General features: G+C 33.4%; 1 protein-coding gene across 1 annotated transcript; it reads right to left on the reverse strand.

Annotated features, from left to right (window-relative positions):
* Nucleotides 1-1615: 1615 nt before the first annotated feature.
* On the reverse strand, nucleotides 1616-5260 carry LOC108216142 (chloroplastic group IIB intron splicing facilitator CRS2-B, chloroplastic). The gene is made up of 9 exons (XM_017388822.2): nucleotides 5100-5260; nucleotides 4807-5008; nucleotides 4619-4703; nucleotides 4450-4517; nucleotides 3423-3473; nucleotides 3252-3325; nucleotides 2360-2418; nucleotides 2180-2256; nucleotides 1616-1860 (listed from the first exon to the last, which is right to left on the reverse strand). The coding sequence occupies exons 2-9, from the start codon at nucleotides 5002-5004 to the stop codon at nucleotides 1744-1746; spliced, it is 729 nt and encodes a 242-aa protein (XP_017244311.1). The 5' UTR covers nucleotides 5005-5008; nucleotides 5100-5260; the 3' UTR covers nucleotides 1616-1743.
* Between the last annotated feature and the right edge of the window lie 15743 nt (nucleotides 5261-21003).

Here is a 21003-nt window from a genome sequence, read left to right on the forward strand (position 1 = left end):
ATATATATATATATATATATATATATATAAATAGTAATAAAGCATTTTAGTCATTTTAAAATTTCACATCTAATTTTATATGGAGGTTCTTCTTCGTACTTGCATACTTGCTGAGTCACTTAAATAACCGGACACCCAAATATTTGGAGGAGCGCTTGATCGAAAACTAGGGCTATTGTGATTCGCCACAAAGTAGAAATATTTCTGCTGTTAATCTGCTGATCAAATTTTATTATGAAACTTATTCTACTTTTTTTTATTTATGTACTTTTTGAACATTTTTTTATTTGAATTTCATGATTAGTTGATTTTGGGTAATTTTATTGACTTGACATCATCTAATTTCTTGTCAAAATACGTATGTTTTAGTTTTTATTGTGTATTAAGGTTTTTTTAGATGAAATTATGTAATGTTTCCTATATCCTTATATAGAAACAATAGTAAATAGTAACCGAACATATTGTACATGTTCATGAAAATTTTATATTTTTTTTAAAAAATTCATTATGCACAAGAGTAGCAAATAATAGTGGAAAAACCGAAAAAAAACCGCAACCGACTAATGGTTAACCGCAACCGAAAAACCGTTTTAATTGGTGCGGTTACGGTTAATGATGATTAACCGAACCGAACCGCATTCATCGGTTTGGTAACGGTTAATGTCTGGAACCGCACCAAACCGCACCATGCACACCCCTACAAGTGAGCACAGCCTAAATTTTTACAATATTGCATCAGTACATGCCGTTTTTACACATTGCCTGCCTCGTTATCAAAGATGAAAAAAAAACGCATGAATTTTATTCAACATGATAATTGAATCCTAAGGAATGAAGCTAGATCCCTTGTTCAAGACTCAAGAACGGTCTGTTTACCGCATGCCATGATCAAACTTGAAAAACTAGATTTGTTGGTAGAATGGACCACCTTTGGTCATTTTTTTTCTTGATGTTTTTTTTGTTTGCATTGCATATTCAACTTATACCGCTGGTCAACATGTCCAGATCCGACATGAAATAAGTCTCGTGTCCGAGTGTGTACGGCTACTACAATACTACATACACAGAAGTCCAAGTTTCAAGTTTCAGGAAACAGGTAAGGCTACTACAATACTACATACACAGAAGAGGTTGGAATACATAGGAGAGTAGCCCCTGCCAATAGGCAATGCACCTTCCAAATGGCTTACTCAAATACTTTTATCAGCTCATGCATTAGGGAAATGTTAGACTCTTGTTTTGTTTTGGATTGCAATCTTATGCGTGCTATAGTACCTATGGCATCTTGTGGACTATCTCTATCTGGGGAATTTGTATTGTGAAATTGGGATGGAATGAATTCTACAGTGAAGATCCTGTGAGGTTGAACTTAATTTTAATGCTATAACTCGATTAACTCTGCTGCTTGAGATTATTCTCCTTGAAAAGTTTTATAATACGTGTAGTGCATATTGGGTATCTTTGGAATTTGACTGCTGCAATTTTGCACAGTTATCAAATTGGGAAGGGATGAATTATACAACGAAGTTCCTGTTAGTTTGAAGTTAAAATTGGGGATGGGATGAATTATACAATTGTGCATATCGTGTTGTACCTTATTATACGAAGATTGTACTATTCTTAAATTTAATAGCTATATTAGTCTTAGATTGCTGCAGAGTTTGTGCTGGAAAATGTTAAGAGTACAACAAGATGGATCTTAAAAGAAAACTTTCTACATTTACCAACATTTGACGTCTGCCCTCAAACTTTATGATACTTGTACTTTTGCCCAAGATTAAACCTGTTAACTTTACTGTTAAATCCGTTCAGTATCAAGGTCCTCACAGCATCAACCCCTTGTTCCAATGCCGCGTCCACCTGTACAGTGTAACAAAATATCAGAACATAACACAATTCTGCCAAAAGGAAGGCAAACGCATCGAATAGTCCTTCCCCGGTGTCTTTTCCAATGGAGGAACCAAACAAGCATGAATATCATACATATGCATTGTTAGAGGTTCAACATATAATTATCAACCTCAGAAATAGGGATACAGATATTAATTAACCAGTTACATTTTAAGCTTGCAGGTTGAAAATTCCCCAAGACAGACAATAACCATTACCAGTTAACACCACATTAATCAAAGAACTTATCAGTAATCGGGGAATAAAGGGTACTACAAATAAGCTTCACCTGCTTTCGCTCTATCAAACTGAACTTCTGGAGAAGATATGCTTTCATGTCCATAGTACCTGGGGGATTTCCAATCCCTACAAAGAAAATGTAGTATGTTTATTATAATAAATTATGTACTGTTAGTTTCGGCTTAAGTGAATAACCTCTGTAACAAAGCAAACAAAATGAGAGACCCACCTATGCAAAATCTGGGAAATTCTCGGCGACCATCCAAATGTTCCATAACGCTCTTAACTCTGAAATAATATCATGTATCACTGTATATTGAAATTAGCTGGAGAAATAAAACTGAATTTTACAGAAGTGCGCCTATGTTAACCAAATTCCTCACACCCCAGCTACAAATACTCACTCCCATTTCCCTCCGTCCCATTCAAACTGGCTTCTTTGTCTTTTCTTGGTCAAATACTCAAATTGACCACAATTTGACTAACTTCTAAACATGACTTATCTATAAATCTGTATGTAATAATAGTTTACCTATATTTTCTTGTAATTGTTTTTTATGAATTATATTTAACATATAATAGGCATAATATAAATTAAAAAATTGGTCAATTTGACCAACAAAAGTCAAACAAGCCTGTTTCAGTGGGACGGAGGGAGTACTATTAGGTAGGATCCCTAAACCCAATGAATCATACTGTCTTCGCATTTGAAGAGATATATTATAAGAAAATTTCTCTGACTTCATATTAGGGTTCACTGAATCATTTATTGCTACAAATACTCCTTCCTTCCCCAAATGGTAGTCACTTCGACTTTTTACACGTATTTTAAGGTAAAAGGCCATGATAATTTTACTAATTGTTTTTTAATTTTTATTTCTGAGTAAAAAATTTGAATCACATATTTTTATTCTATTAAAAAGAAAATTGAAAAAAATAATTCTTGGAACTTTCATATCAGAGCACCAAAGTTGACAACTTAAATTCAGAGATAAGAATTAGTTCAAATACCATGACGATTCAATGGAAATAGATGGTGCACTTCAAATGGTATAAAATCCATATGATTACCTTAAAAGAACCTTATGACTATAATATACAGAATTGTGGAGGAATTATACCCGTTATGGTAGCCATGTCCTCCTTTTGGTTGAAGCCTCAAAACACCATTCGGTAAGCTCATCTCATCATAGACCTGCCCAAGAAATGCCATAATCATTCAATAAAAAGCTAATGTAACTAGTTTCGACATGCAATCGTGCTAACTCATACAATGAATAAGAACTGCATACAAGAAGGATATGCCGCAATGGTACTTGATAATATGCAGCAAGTGATCCAACCTAGTAAATGCACAGAAAAGAGATGAGTGAGAATTAGAAAGATATGTATGCACATACTTATAGAGAAAACACAAGTACATTAAGCAGAACAAATTTGAGAACGATCAGCACACCAGTGACAACTGGCATGCATATTGGAGTCTGAGACCCTGCATCATGCTTGTGAAGTAAAGGTTTCTCTAACACCAAGAATGATACATTGATCATTATACACAGGTACACGTAGCAAATTCCATGCAAGTTATGATGTCAGAAAATAGGAATAGAAAAATTGTTGTCTGCCGTGTTTACATTGGAAAGTCTTCCATATATAACTCTCAGCAAGAACAGTTTCTACAAGATAGTGAACAGTAGTCCAAGACTAATGCACACCCTAGCTTTGTTAGCCTTATGATAAAAGGTATTTTGAAAGAGGCACTGGAACTAGAAAATTTAATATGCATAGTGCTCAATTGCAGAACTCACACCAAGCAGTAATGTATATGTATTCCGAAAGAAAGATAAGCTGTAAATGAAAAGAATAATAAGCTAAGCGTTCGAAATCGGGTTGTCTTGGACATTAGATCAGGCCTCAGGGTCATGTGACAACTAAATGTAGTCCAGTGATGCAAATGGAATGATGTACTATTGAGCTTTCACAATCTCAAGATGAATAAATATTCATTATTATGAATTTGTGATGAAATTAAAAACCACTCACGACAGCCATGATTAGAATTTAAATAAATACTACCGTTTAAACTAATATATTTGAACTTATTTCGAGCTATCAATCATTCACATTTTCAGAAGGTTAAAATTCATGATCAGTCAAGTTTAGAAACATTGACACAACCTACAGAACCACAGTGAAAAACAGAAATTAAATTCCAATATAATCCCACTACGTATAAGCAAGTTTTATATTGATAGCACTTAACTAGTAGCTGCATTAAAATGCACAAAATTGTAGTCAAAATGATAATAGAGTACACACCGACTCTCCGCTGAAATTCATGTATGTCTGAGGCTTTGCCAATAAAACTGGAACCTCTCCGATACAACCTGCTCTGAGCACCCATTTGCCCAAAAATTAATCGAACAAATAACCAAAAAAATAAAAAAGGAATGTAAAAAATTACTAGATAAAACTAGAAAACACTCGCCAATCCCGAACAACGTCTTTGACTGGATAGTATTCAACACAATTCCTTCTTCTTCCGAAATTCGATCAATCATTTCAAAACCAACCTAACCAACAACAAAATAATCCCACTAAATGTGAAAAAATCTGCAAAACAACAATCAAAACAAAAACCCCACATCCAAAATCACAAGTAGTAAACAAAATTACATTGTGGCGAGTCCCATGATACTTATTCCCAGGGTTCCCTAAACCAGCAATAAGCCACGGAGTATATTCAACTTTTGAAGCAACCCCATCAGGCTCCACTGCCACAGCCGACACAGTAACTCTTCTGGGGCCTAATTTTCTCAAAGGGCTTCTTGGAAATGTTATGCAAGTGGTCGGGGCAGACACTGCACACAACATCGACCTAAAACGAAAACATAATACATACATACATACTTACTTACAATATTTAACAACCATAATGCTTATAACTATGAAACCCAGGAAAGACATACCTGAATAAAGAATGTAAAACTGCTGCTGTTATCAGGAAAGAAATGCACAAAATATTTATTGGGGGGTTTTCACTTGCTCGTGGGAATGGAATTGGGAAACTGGGAGCAAGAACTGGAATGACTTTATCAGAGATGTTTGGATGTAATTTTATCTGCTTTGCATTTGTTAAGCCTAAAATTATATTCACTTTTATTTAGGATCGATTTCCTATTTTCGAAAAGTTTGTAATTACATCGGATTTCATATGTTTGTTTAAATTTTGATATTAAATAAGTACTAAGTAATCAAACACAATCAAAAGTTATCAAATCTATAGATAAATATAAAATTTAAAAATTTTAAATTAAAATAATTTAATATAATTCAACTTAATTTAATACAATAAAGTGAAGACATATCATTGATTTTTTTTTATATTCGCAAAATAGAGATTTTATATATATAATTGAATCGATCATGAAAGAATCGCATGAATTTAGATGATATATGAATTACTAAATAATCATCATACCACCGTAATTCCGAATGACATGATATTTAAACGAATCCATCTCCATCTAAATATGCTCGGATCAGATTAGGTAGAATCGGATACCTACTCGTTCATACTATATTGTTTACCGGATCAAATAATTTGGTTCGATCCAGGATGGGGATCGGGACACATTTTTCAATATGTAACAGATACACATATTTGAAAAGACATAATATTATTTTAAAATTATTTTAATTTAAACTAAAACTCATTTTCAGATTTTTTTTTTCCTAGTAAGGGAAAGAAAAACCTGTTACAAATACTGATTTAATGAGCGTCAAGAACTAACTAAGAAGCTGATGAGTGACGCTATTAGTAATCAACACTTGTCGGGATATGAAGGATGATCAGTATTCACTGATTCATCGGTATCTGAAATTGGTCAATAATGAAAGATATTAGGATAGGAAAATTATCAGTATCTTAAAGCTGATGACTTATAGAACCGTAACTATAAACATAGATATGTGTCGAATGTGATAATGATTGATTTAGCATGTCTTGTAATTGATGGAGCAATTGTGTAGTATATAAACACAGTTATAGGTTTACACAATCATACCTTTCACGCTCAAGATTCTGTAACCTAACAGCTCTCAAGAACATCAGTATTTCTTAAGAGATTATTGTAATAGTTTTTGTATAAGATCAATAAAAGCTATTTGTTCTTCAGTTTGTGTTATTTAACTTGAAAATCTTATACAGTTGTACTAAAGCGCCCTATGATAGTGGATTATTACTTGGACAATAATTGGTATCAGAGAAGGCTGGATAATTTATTTCAGAAAAGATAAAAAGATGTCAACTGCAAATATGAAAGTATCAAAATTCTCGTCCGAAAGAAGGATGAGTATTCCACATGAAAGGTAAAGATACTGATGTATCTCGAAGCATCAAATCCTAATTATCTTGATAGTAAATATGATGGCCCATACATCTCAAAGAGGTTGGTGGCACATACTGATACTACTGTAAGTCTAAATGTAAAGACAACCCTATCTGTTACATAGGGATGATAACTCAACAATAGAACAAGACAAGTAAATAACACTACGCCTGCACCGGAATCGGAAGATACGAAGACAAAGGTTGAAGAAGCCATCTACAGTCTTGAAGGGATAAGTTCACTGGAAGAAGTTCATTAATATGTTCATGCCTCAGTGAAGAATAAAGATTGAAGTGATCAAGATTGTGGAAGCAATGAAGATGTTGTCCAAGTACTCGAAAGATTTCAGTGCAACCCCTGAAGCAAGATATTTCTATATATCTTGGTTGGTTATTTATAATCAACAAACTGAAGCATAAACTAACCCGGAACCGACTGATCAATGTTTGCTGACAAAGACGGTACAATGTTTAACTTCAGTGTTAGTCGCTTGTGAACCAGACCAGTGCACTAAGCGTCAGCACGTACGGAGTTTGCAAAGTATTTATCAATCGAAGAATTGATCAAGTCATAACAAGTCATTTGTTCCAAACTCAAGCCAAGCCAAATGCCTAGCCTCTGCAAGCTGTATCAAGTCTACTGCTCAAATGTCATATGTCAAGCTTCCACAGAAAGCCATATCAGGAAGTGACCTATCTTTTATATGTGTGCACTTATATATTTGTATATGTACAAATATATTTATATATATGTATATATGTATATTTAATTAAATATAATATATATAATATATATGTATATATGTTTTTAAACATATGTATATGTATATTTATATGTATGTATATTTAAATAAATATATATGTATATAGTATATGTATTTATATTTTACATAAGCAATTATATAATTAAGTGTATATATATATTATATTATGTGCATAAATATATGTATATTTAGAGAGAGTTATATATATCTTTATATATATATTTATATTTATATTTACACATAGTTATATGTATATTATATATATTTAAATATATGAGAATATATTTAAATATATGTGTATATATATGTTACTATTTGTTTATATAAATATTATATATATGTATATATTTATATATACTTTTCTTTATATATATTTATGTTTATATTTATATTTATAAATAACTATATATATCTCTATATATATTTATATATATATTTACATTTGTATTTACATATAATTATATATTGTATATATTTAAATATATGAGAATATATTTAAATATATATACATATATTATTATATGTTTATATAAATAAAATATATATGTGTGTATATATTTATATATACTTTTATTTATTAATATAATAACAACATAATATATTATATTATATATTTTATGCATGCATGTGATGATGTCAGGTGTCTAGGGCACTCTAGGGTTTGCATGGCTTTGTATATATATGTGTATCGACTGTGATCAAAATCGGCTAAGTCAGATGTACAACAACTCCAGTAAGAAGCTTTGGAAGCGCAAGGTTTGACCTAGAAGAGGTCCAAGGAGTGATAACAGTGGAGCTCTCCACTGTAGGAGCGCAACTTTGGTTTTAACTTAGAAAAACTCTAAGTCATTACTTCTTCACTGTGAAAGAGATGAGGCGCAAGTTTTGACTAAAGTCAAAACCTGCGCTTCACATCTTCACAATACAAGTCTGCTACTTAGAAATACTCTAAGTATTCACAGTCACTAGAGATAAGCTTGTTAGCGCAACCTTTGACCCAAAGTCAAAGGTGGCGCCACATACATGGAAAGCTCTTAAGCGCAAGTCTTGACTGAAATTGGCGCAAGGTTTGACTAGGGATTTCACTCAGAATTTTGTCTAAGGCAACACTGTAAAGCTCTCAACCCTGGCGCCAACTTTGACCACACCCTGGCGCAAGCTTTGACTTCAACTGCAGTGACCCTAGCGCAACTTTGGTATTCTGGAGTTAGTTTTATTTTTATAAAACGAATCCGTCCAGGACGAACTCAAGTCGTCCAGGACGAACTCGTTAACCATGGTTAGTTTATGAAAGCCTATAAATATGTGATTGTGGTTCTCACAATTTACATCATCCTTCGGGATGGATGGCCAAGTGCTATGCACAAACTCTCTTAAATATATACACACCCTAGCCTAGTTTTGTACCATAAATATTTGTAGTGGATAGGGCTTGTAATATTTGGAGGAGTGGTCATTGTAGCCAACCTTCGGGTTTGGATTTGTAGCACCCTTCGAGGTATTTATCAATATACAGATATACCTTGGAAAATATTGTGTGTTGGTTTAATATTTTCATATCCTCATAAATCAACCCAATAAATATCCGGAACACGAAACCCATTATAGGACTGCAATTTATTTATCCGCAAGTTTCGAAAGAATTTTAAATTGTAGTGAGTATCGTATTCAACCCCCCCTTCTACGATACTTTGGACCTAACAATTGGTATCAGAGCCAGGTTGATTGATATACAAATCAGGATCCTTATCGTACGGAAAATCAAGAACCTAGCTTTTGATATTTGATTAGGGGAAATGTTCTTCCGGTTTGTGTTGCTGAATTTGTCCGTAGGCCTAAGCAAGGATTATCTGTCGGATACTGAACTTTGGACCGGGACTTATAAATTTATACTTTAAATTTTAATAAGTTTATTTTATAAATTTAACTTAATTTATTTTAAACTTATTAATTGAGTTTATTATGAATTAATTAAATTTATCTTATAAACTTAATTAAATTTACTTTATAAACTTTGCTAAATTCATTTAATAAATTTGCTTAAATTTATTTTAGACTTGTAAAGTTTACTCTTAGACTTTATCAAGTTTATCATAAATTTTTATAAATTTATTATTTAAATTTGTATAGTTTATGATTTAAATTTAAGTTAAAATATAAAATATAAATTTAAGAGGATTTAACTGATTATGGATATAAGTTCAAGTTCAAGGGTTCAATTTAGTTTGTTCTGGAAGCTATGATTTAATTAGAGACGAGACACTTGAATATTTTCAAAAATTAAATTTATACAATAAATTTTAATATATTTACTAAATGAATTTGAAATAAATTTATTCTAAACTTTTCAGTTTATTATGAATTTATTTGAATTTATTTTTTAAATATAATTAAATTTATTTTATAGATTTGACTAAGCTTATTTTATACTTTATTTTCTTTCATCTTTTAAAACTTATTTTTAAATTTATTTTCTCTATAATTTAAACTTAGTTTAAATAATCAAGTGTCCCGTAACCTTTTTAATTATTCTACTCCAAGACAAATCAGATTGACATTTAGTTGAGACAGATCAGGCTGACAGATTACAAGACAAACATCGGACTTTCAAATACCAGATTCTCAGAACCGGTAATGGAAGTACATTGATGACCCAATCCAATTGATTACTCAAAGGATTATTAGAAGCAGTTTTCTATGTTCGACAAAGCTGATTGTGATTCGAAGAAGATTCTATTGAAGACTGATTGGACACTACTGACAGTGAATTTGAAGAAGGTACTTCAGGCCTTGATCTGAGTAATTACTCCTACTTGATTATCAGATCACCAGATCAGGATGGGAATTTGCTACATCTGCAGTGAAGCATCTTTCCAGGGCTCGGAATGTCAACTTTGAATGGCACCACTGGTAGCAGGAAAAGAGAAGTTTTTACGGACGAATCTTCAAGGGATTTCAAGCTAACTCAGTGATTCGGGGATATACAATTACACAGTGAATTGTAGCAATGCTAAATCCATCCAGAATCAACTGAGATCAAAGACAGAGAACTGTGGAGGTTTAAGGATATAATTATCGAGTTACTACCGCACCAAATCAGTTTCGTGCATTTATGTCAGAACCTTAGGATTGAACAGAAGAGTTTGTAACTGCTGAATTTGAGGAAGCTCAAGTCGACGAAAGTTAACACTTTTGAAGAATGTGAGGACAGAACTTCAAGGATTAGCATAACACTGTCTGAGAGGTTTAGTCATGTCAGATTCAGATGGAATCCATTGGTTTCAAGTGGAGACTCTTCGGGGTTCAGTTCGACAGGTTGTTTGAAAACTGAGTTGGTCAGTACACACAATATTGTTTGGTATCTTTAGCAAAGAAGGGTTGCTATATATATTGAAGCCTCGACAAACAAGGATGATAGGGATTGTCTAAAACTCAAGTGGATGTTTTGAAAGAAGCATCACAACAAGTTCTTATGCTATTTTAGGAAAGGTGTGAGATGGATCAATTGCTGATGAGAAGGATGATTATGGTTATCTGGCTATCCAAGCATTCTCTGAAGATGATTCACTTCGCACTTCTCAGGTACGAATTCTTTCTAACTATGCAATACATATTTCTTTATATTCAAAGCATGTTATAAATCTCTGAGTAAAATTGTTTAACACACAAACACAAGCATGATAGCATCACAATAGATAATGTTGAACTAGTATGCTAGATCACTGTTCTGGTAACTAGGATTGATGATAATCTTATGCATGTGTCTTTAGCAGATTCTTAACATGTGTATGAATATTTAGGATTTGATTATTTGCATTGGTGAGATTAGAAGCTTTCCTTTGGAACACGACTCTTAGTTTTAGGGGTTATGATCCTAGCATATATAACTTTGTTAAAACATTTACTTTCAGATTCCCTAGTACAACTAGATTTGCTTATTTATCTGAATTGTTTTTTAAGGATTTTATTTTGTTCTATGATGGAATGTCTACCTTGTGTCAGTAGAACTTTTAGAACTTCATGTTAGATCTAAAACTGACTTAGGTAATAGAGATAGTATAATGCCATATAACAATAGAGTGAGATTAGTATGAATTGATAATGTGATTATTAATTTGTCTATGATCATTATGCTTTTAGGAGATTATTGAATATCTGTAATTCTGCTTTCTACCTGTTACACTTGTGTTAATTGGTTTAAGTAAAGAGTACTGAATCTTCTGAATTGCATAACTGCCTATCTTGCTTTTGTCTTATCTTTAATTGTTTGCCATGTGTATCAACATCATGTCTGCTTATTTTCATGTCATGAATGCATTTCTTTGTACTTGCATTGAATTTAGAAAAGCATGTTTGAGAATCACATTAGGGCAATGTCTAGATAAGAATTAGCATGTTAAGGTTGCTTCTGTTGTTACCACTGTTAAAGAAAAATCTCTAATCCATCCGGACCCAGTTATGATTGGGGACCATAGAACTCTTTCCATTTGTGATTGCAGGTTACATATGATCCATATGATTTTTGGTGCACTCTGTTTGCTGAGTAGCTGAAATCATATGATTCACTAAAAGTACCCTGTTAGCAAATGTGATCGTATGAGCAGTTCCGTCAATAATCTTTGAAAGATGACAACAAAGATTCTCTTGCGGGACATGCCTGTTTTCCTGGAATGTCATCATGGAAACATATCTTTCTTGAAAGAGTCAAAGCACACAAATTCCTAGTATCAGACTGTTCTCTGACAAAGGACATTATGTCAGTTCATGGAATAATGTTTTATCTCAAATCAGGAAGGATTTGAATTTGCTCGTAGCTAATATGTAACTTCAATTGAAGATGGAGTGAGCTGTTTCGATAGTAAAGCTTCATGAGATAAGTGTTAGCTATGGCATCTGAAGCTCTCGCACTTGTATGTCAAAACAAGGAGCTCTTTCTATTCGTAAGAAGAGAATTGGTGAGAGGACTACCTCATCTGGAATTCAATATGGATGAAACTTATGAGGTATGTCAATAGGGAAGTCGAAGGAGCATCGCACAGAAACAAAGATATGATCAACATTACTGATCCGCTTCAGATAATACGTATGGATTTCTACGGATCAGTTAATGTTATATCTGCAACAAAGCCAGATATCTTTTGCGATGATCATTGACTACTCTAGATTCTTTCGTGTTGTTCGTATGTGTTCGAAGGATGAGACATCACAAATGAAGGTTGATCAAGATGAACCCTGATCATTGATAAATCCAGAAAGACACCATTCTTGCCAGTGGCCAATCAGAAGCAAACACTAACTCTTGGTACGTGTTTGGAGGAAAATGCCACTTTGCAAGTCTTGCATTTGAAGCTCAAAGAATATTTTCCTCGGCTACTCAATGGAGTCTACAGTCTACAGGGTGATTGTGATTAATCAACAGAAGGTGATTGTAAGTCTGGACAGGACATTGAACGACACTTTGCTCCAAGCTGTTAAGGTGATATCATTGGTATTATGATGATTCAAATCCAAGCAGAATCTCTTTGCAAGGATAAGGATTGTTAAGAAAATCCCAGCAACAGCTTAGGGGGAGCATTTGGTGGATTCACTAGTCAAACTCAACACCACATTGAAGATGAACATGACATATCAAGAACGTATCTGCTTAGACAAAGGGTTTGGAGTCAATATCATTCCCGGGTTCTAGTTCTTAAATGTTCCGAATGGTGAAGTGAAGACTAGGAGAGCTATTGTAAAAGGATGTTATTTCTTTGGGTTTCAATCTGAAGTGAAACTAGAGGAAGATTCAGAAGCTCTTAAAGAGATCCAGATTGAGTGATTGCACAGCAAGATGATCTCAGTCAGTTTGAAAGCAGATTATGCGGATTCTGATACCCGGACCTAATGACAATTCATTACATTGTACTTATCGGGTATTTAGATTCCAACTGGATGTTTTTGGCTCTGTTACGAGGGACAAGCCAATTTGGTTGCTAAGAGTTACTACAAAAGAGAAGGTTATGAAGATGATGGAAATAGAATCTTCAAGTTCGGGACTCTACATCTTAGGGGACTCAACAACCTTCATGATTGAACTAAAGCACCATTGACAAGACTCGGGTTCAGGATATTACAGTGATCTAGAGGATGAAGATTCATACAACATTTGAAGGACTTTGCAGTTGCAGATCCAATAGAATTTGTATTCTCTTTCTTCACCAGCTCTCTATGAGTTGCTATCCAACACCTGATGATCGTCACGGACATGGTATGACTTCTGACTAGCATATTATTTTAAAATATCTATTTGCTAGAGTCATATTTGGTATTCAAATCATTACCTCTCATGATACAAGGCACACACAATACAACTATCTGTGCTGTGATACCATGATTATATTATATGTGGACTAACGTCACTTGTGCAAGATAATTGCTAAGTGAATGCAGATTAGTGGTATGATGAGTTTGTTGGAAAGTTGCAATTCTTTATGGTCTACTAGTTAGCCTAAAGAATGATGGCAATAAAAGGAAGTCAAGGATCTTTTGAATATGCGCAATTTGGAAGATTCTAGATCTGCCAAGACTTATGCCAACAACCACTGGACTTGATCAGTACAAGAGAGGTACATCAACTGAAATGTCAAGTCTAAGAGGTATTCAACTTATCACTTTACTTAACTGCAAAATGATCACATGTTATATTTTCTATAAGGTATTACTTCTTTCATGAGCATGTCTATCGTATTTCTTGAATGAATTCATGAGTATTAAATTGTCTATACATAGGACTTGTGAATTTATTTAAAATCTATTACCTCGTGCTTTGTGCATTATATATGATTGCCATGATAATATGTTATATGCTTATATGGTAATTATATGTTTTAGCATGAATGTTTGTTATTTCAAATTATTTAAATTGTGTTGCATGACAATTAAGTGACTTATTTGTTCATGATTTAAAAATTAGGGATGACATGAAGCATGACTTAATTATGTTATTTTTTTCTTGATCTATACCTCTTCAACAATTGGTATCTAGTAGAGAAATTTATCATAATCTAGTTGTGATATATCTGTATATGTGAACATACTTAGGATGATTCTCTAGGTTGAATTCACTTATATTGATATATAATCGGTTGCATGACTTATTTGTTTCTAGACTTATGACTTGTATCAGTAATTGGTATCTAGTTTGAATCTAGTTAGAATTTAGTCATGATATACTAGTATTTGTGGAGTTACTTAGATTCTCTCTAGGCTGAATCCATTTATATTAGTGTATATACTTGAAGCATAACTATTTGTGTTGGATATTTGATGATTTATTAATTGATATTTTATTTCATGTCTAACTGCATATAGTTGTGATACTTTTAGTGTTAGTGATATTTTGCATGCTTATATATAGATCACTAATATTAATTGTTAATATTTTTCTGCGAGGAGTTGTGTGAGTTCACTTGTGTTTAATGATTATCTATATAAGACTTGTAAACTTTTCTTCAACTTTCCCTCGGGCTTACGAATATCTTTGTATGATTATCATGATTTTTGTTGTTATATGCTGATATGATAATTATATGATATTCCGTAAGTAATTATTATTTTATCTTAGTTAAATTGTGATCCATGACAATTATATGCTTATTTGTTTCATGATTAACTTTGATAGAATAATCGAAGCATGATTAATTCATTTTTGAAATATTTAATTGGTATCTATTTTTGATGCTTTATTGATTTTTTACTTGTGAATTAATTGTGATGTATTGGCACTGGTGAAATATTATTGCATATTTCTTAAAAACCACTAGTGCTAATATCTTTTAGGTGTTTAATATTCTGAGTACAAGGGAGACAACAAAATCTTTATTCTGTCTCATATTTATGTTCTGGAGTGGTGAGTTTCTTCAAAGAAATTTTCTTATCAATTGATTTCAACAATTGGTATCCACTACTCTATTTCATATATATTTCTTAGAATATTTTGCATCTATACATGTAGCGTCATAGGACGAGACATTAATTATCTTGTATTTGTGTACTTGGTGATCTTTGTCACTTGTAGCGTCTGTTTTGACGATGTGCTAGTATGAGGCCTTTTCACTAATTAGTGTGGCGAGTGCTTTATACACTGTAGCACATAAATTTTCTTGTTTCCTTTTTAAAATTGTAGTGAGAAACAAGAGTCTGTGTCTTTTTCAAAGACAAGTTCATTTAAACCTTTTATGCATAATTTCAGACTCTTGTACTCAAACCAGTTTTTAATGGAAAACTTTGATTCTTTCATCGGTTGTGATTGTCATTCTTTATGAAAATCATTTTTACAATCACAACTGATTCATTTTTCCTCAAAAAAATTAAATGCAATTGCTCTCATTCAAAATCATAGATTTTCTAAAAGTGCATTTATATCTCTTTCTGTTCTTCGGAACTTAATCAGCCTCTTGGCTTTCCTAGATAGTCATAAGGTTGAAAACCAACAATCTTTATCCCAGACTATAAAACCAAATTCAGAACACATCCCAACTTTCCCCCTGGAGTAATAAGGAACTTATTAGACTAGAGGTCAATGAGGGAGAAACTGTACTTGTTGCAGCAAATAAGGATGTGAGGGATAGTGTACCCACAGCTCTACCTCTCAAGAAGAAAAGGTGTTTTCAAACTTGAGGTAACTGTTGCTCATCTGTATTCTCTCAAAAGAATATAGAGCTGAAAAGGCAATAAAACAGTCTCTGGAATCATTCTCTCAACAGGATGAGTCCATTGAAATTCGCTCGTCAGCCAGAGCATCTTGTATTGAGTCAAGCACATCATCAGTAATCACTCTGATGAAGAGCCTAAACAAAAATCTTATGGACACAATACAAGAGAGTGCACAGTAAGGTTAAAGGTTTTGTTCCAGAAGCAACTTCTTCATTTACCATTTTACGGTAGATAAGATGGTTGATGCCTTTACAGGTGTAAGGAGGAAACGAGGATCTCAATTGCCAAATCTTCAGGATTCTCGTCTCCCTCCCCAGATAAGAACAGATCTGGATCCAATCGGAATGGATTTCCTATTTATAGGAGATCGGCAACTCTCTGACTATGAGTCAATTTATTGATGAGTCAGTTGAGGATCGGGGATTTACGAAACCCCATTGCACCGCCAGTGACCTCTCTTGAAGGGGCTATGGTGATTTTCTCATGCAGGTACAGAAGATCATACTTTGAGTGCTGAGAGAAACACTGTGAGCTAAACACTGAGAGTTAAACACTTGGTGAGATTCTGAGAAGAACCAGTGAGATATCTGAATGAGAAATATGTGAGCATGAGTGAGTGCAAACACATAGGAAATTGAGAAGAGTGAAACACTTGTGAGGTACATATTATAATATTTAGTATCAAAAACTCACATGTTGTTGAAAGAATTGACGGAAGCAACTACGGTTCATTCCATTTCACGGTGTGAACTTGTGGTTGATGATTCTCTTGAATCAAGTGTCTTCACAGACATTGAGGAGGACTTAGGCCTTTGCCATAATTAAGCCTTTGTCTAACCTCCCAGAGCAAACAACTCTGGATCCTTAATTGGATAAGCCACTTAGTGGTTGGCAACTTGTGGACCATGATTCGGATTTATCTGATGAGTCTGCAGGGACTGGGAATTACGAACTCCCATTGCACCACCGGTGACCCCCTTTAAGGGTGGCTAAGGTGATTTTCTTGCAGGTACTTAGCATTTTGGAAGCTCAGTATTTGTGTGGAGGGATACACTTACAGAACTCGTGAGTGACACCCTTACCCAAAAACCGAGAGAAAATTGAGTGTTGAGTGATACACCTGCAGAACATTTTAGTGAGACACCTACTAATTACCAAATTTATACCTAAAGACAAAGTGGATGTTGTTACTGGAATGTCAATTTTATTCCTTACTTTTCCGTTTGGAACCTATTCTTTCAGCATAGGGACCAACCCAATCAAAGTAAACCCTTCTTCTGAACTCTTTCTTCGACCCCAGCTTTAGCGTTGTTTAGTTCTCTACGGGGATATTATCTTTTGGTACAGGATGTATTGGACACGTTCCTTGACCTATTTGATACCACATATCCTTGGAGGATTCCACAACTAAGGGGGAGAATATATTTAGGGGGAGAATTTATGAAAGGGGGAAGAAAAAGTAAGTTAGCTTTCTTCTGTTGTCTACAACTAAGGGGGATTAAACTACTCTTTAGCTGTGTACTACTGAGGGGGAGATTCTTCTTTCAACTAAGGAGAAGGATTGATCTTTCATCCAAGGGGAGACAACTACTTATCACTAAGGGGAACCTGATCAAGGTAACGGGAGGAGAAGTATAAGGTGATACATTTATTCTTCAGTAAGTGGTAGACATGAACTCATTCATTACCACTGAAGAATTCAATGAAGCTGCTGATTGTTCTTTGCATAATGGAATGTTTTGAATTCTCTTCAAGACAGACTATGAGGATTATCTGGCAGGAAAGCAAGAACCAGAGAAATAAAGGTGATATGCACATTTGTTATTTCTATTCATGAAATCTGGAAATGTATTATATGATCCAGAAACTTTGTAGCATTATTTACTAGTCCAGGACTTTACTTTTTCTAGTGTTAGTTGAGTTATCCTCCAGAGGATTTGCTTGTTATGATTAACAAACAAATAGGGGGAGATTGTAAGTCTAAATGTAAAGACAACCCTATCTGTTACATAGGGATGATAACTCAACAATAGAACAAGACAAGTAAATAACACTACGCCTGCACCGGAATCGGAAGATACGAAGACAAAGGTTGAAGAAGCCATCTACAGTCTTGAAGGGATAAGTTCACTGGAAGAAGTTCATTAATATGTTCATGCCTCAGTGAAGAATAAAGATTGAAGTGATCAAGATTGTGGAAGCAATGAAGATGTTGTCCAAGTACTCGAAAGATTTCAGTGCAACCCCTGAAGCAAGATATTTCTATATATCTTGGTTGGTTATTTATAATCAACAAACTGAAGCATAAACTAACCCGGAACCGACTGATCAATGTTTGCTGACAAAGACGGTACAATGTTTAACTTCAGTGTTAGTCGCTTGTGAACCAGACCAGTGCACTAAGCGTCAGCACGTACGGAGTTTGCAAAGTATTTATCAATCGAAGAATTGATCAAGTCATAACAAGTCATTTGTTCCAAACTCAAGCCAAGCCAAATGCCTAGCCTCTGCAAGCTGTATCAAGTCTACTGCTCAAATGTCATATGTCAAGCTTCCACAGAAAGCCATATCAGGAAGTGACCTATCTTTTATATGTGTGCACTTATATATTTGTATATGTACAAATATATTTATATATATGTATATATGTATATTTAATTAAATATAATATATATAATATATATGTATATATGTTTTTAAACATATGTATATGTATATTTATATGTATGTATATTTAAATAAATATATATGTATATAGTATATGTATTTATATTTTACATAAGCAATTATATAATTAAGTGTATATATATATTATATTATGTGCATAAATATATGTATATTTAGAGAGAGTTATATATATCTTTATATATATATTTATATTTATATTTACACATAGTTATATGTATATTATATATATTTAAATATATGAGAATATATTTAAATATATGTGTATATATATGTTACTATTTGTTTATATAAATATTATATATATGTATATATTTATATATACTTTTCTTTATATATATTTATGTTTATATTTATATTTATAAATAACTATATATATCTCTATATATATTTATATATATATTTACATTTGTATTTACATATAATTATATATTGTATATATTTAAATATATGAGAATATATTTAAATATATATACATATATTATTATATGTTTATATAAATAAAATATATATGTGTGTATATATTTATATATACTTTTATTTATTAATATAATAACAACATAATATATTATATTATATATTTTATGCATGCATGTGATGATGTCAGGTGTCTAGGGCACTCTAGGGTTTGCATGGCTTTGTATATATATGTGTATCGACTGTGATCAAAATCGGCTAAGTCAGATGTACAACAACTCCAGTAAGAAGCTTTGGAAGCGCAAGGTTTGACCTAGAAGAGGTCCAAGGAGTGATAACAGTGGAGCTCTCCACTGTAGGAGCGCAACTTTGGTTTTAACTTAGAAAAACTCTAAGTCATTACTTCTTCACTGTGAAAGAGATGAGGCGCAAGTTTTGACTAAAGTCAAAACCTGCGCTTCACATCTTCACAATACAAGTCTGCTACTTAGAAATACTCTAAGTATTCACAGTCACTAGAGATAAGCTTGTTAGCGCAACCTTTGACCCAAAGTCAAAGGTGGCGCCACATACATGGAAAGCTCTTAAGCGCAAGTCTTGACTGAAATTGGCGCAAGGTTTGACTAGGGATTTCACTCAGAATTTTGTCTAAGGCAACACTGTAAAGCTCTCAACCCTGGCGCCAACTTTGACCACACCCTGGCGCAAGCTTTGACTTCAACTGCAGTGACCCTAGCGCAACTTTGGTATTCTGGAGTTAGTTTTATTTTTATAAAACGAATCCGTCCAGGACGAACTCAAGTCGTCCAGGACGAACTCGTTAACCATGGTTAGTTTATGAAAGCCTATAAATATGTGATTGTGGTTCTCACAATTTACATCATCCTTCGGGATGGATGGCCAAGTGCTATGCACAAACTCTCTTAAATATATACACACCCTAGCCTAGTTTTGTACCATAAATATTTGTAGTGGATAGGGCTTGTAATATTTGGAGGAGTGGTCATTGTAGCCAACCTTCGGGTTTGGATTTGTAGCACCCTTCGAGGTATTTATCAATATACAGATATACCTTGGAAAATATTGTGTGTTGGTTTAATATTTTCATATCCTCATAAATCAACCCAATAAATATCCGGAACACGAAACCCATTATAGGACTGCAATTTATTTATCCGCAAGTTTCGAAAGAATTTTAAATTGTAGTGAGTATCGTATTCAACCCCCCCTTCTACGATACTTTGGACCTAACAACTACTCTTGAACTTTATGTTAGGAAGAAAACCAAGGAGAATTGACATCTTAAGAAAAGAATGAACTACATGAGGGATGCAAAGGTTAAGAACATTCTCCGTAACAGTCTTATTACTGTTATGTTTAATAAAGTGATTGCTTGAAAAACAACAAAAGAGATTTGGGATACACTAGAGACTTAATGTCAAGGAACAGAGTCAATCAAGACGAACAGAAGGACTCTTTTGATTCAAGAGTAAGAACAGTTTGAGGCTAAAACTGATGAAAATCTGATTGATATATATATATGACAAAGTTCCTTATTTTACTCAATAACTTCTCGTTAGTTGGTGAAGGATATGATGCAGAACATTCTAACACTAAGTTTGTGAGAGCCTTACCAGAGGAATGGGATAATCCTTGATCATTAGACATCAGTATGATTTTGATAGTGTCTACTTGATGAAGTATCCCATGATCTTGAGGTTCAACAGAAGGAAAAAAGAAAAGTAGCGAGGCAAAATCTATTACCTTGAACGTTGAAAGTACATCATCAAAGTCAAGGATTATGAAGACTTCTAGGAGGAAAGCTGTGAGAGTGGAGACATATATTGGTGACTCACACCAGGTACTTATAATGCAAATATCGATGATGATACTGATGACTCTAAATCAAGGAATGTTTGTTAT

This window comes from Daucus carota, chromosome 4 (genome assembly GCF_001625215.2).
Source record: "Daucus carota subsp. sativus chromosome 4, DH1 v3.0, whole genome shotgun sequence".
NCBI lineage: Eukaryota > Viridiplantae > Streptophyta > Magnoliopsida > Apiales > Apiaceae > Daucus > Daucus carota.

Excerpts from the sequence above, each read along its gene's own strand:
- LOC108216142 (XM_017388822.2), bottom strand. The coding sequence starts at position 5,004 with ATGTTGTGTGCAGTGTCTGCCCCGACCACTTGCATAACATTTCCAAGA. Across the intron at positions 3,326-3,422 it reads CATTGCGGCATATCCTTCTT|GTCTATGATGAGATGAGCTT; the intron begins GTATGCAGTTCT and ends TTTCTTGGGCAG. Across the intron at positions 1,861-2,179 it reads GTTTGATAGAGCGAAAGCAG|GTGGACGCGGCATTGGAACA; the intron begins GTGAAGCTTATT and ends TACACTGTACAG.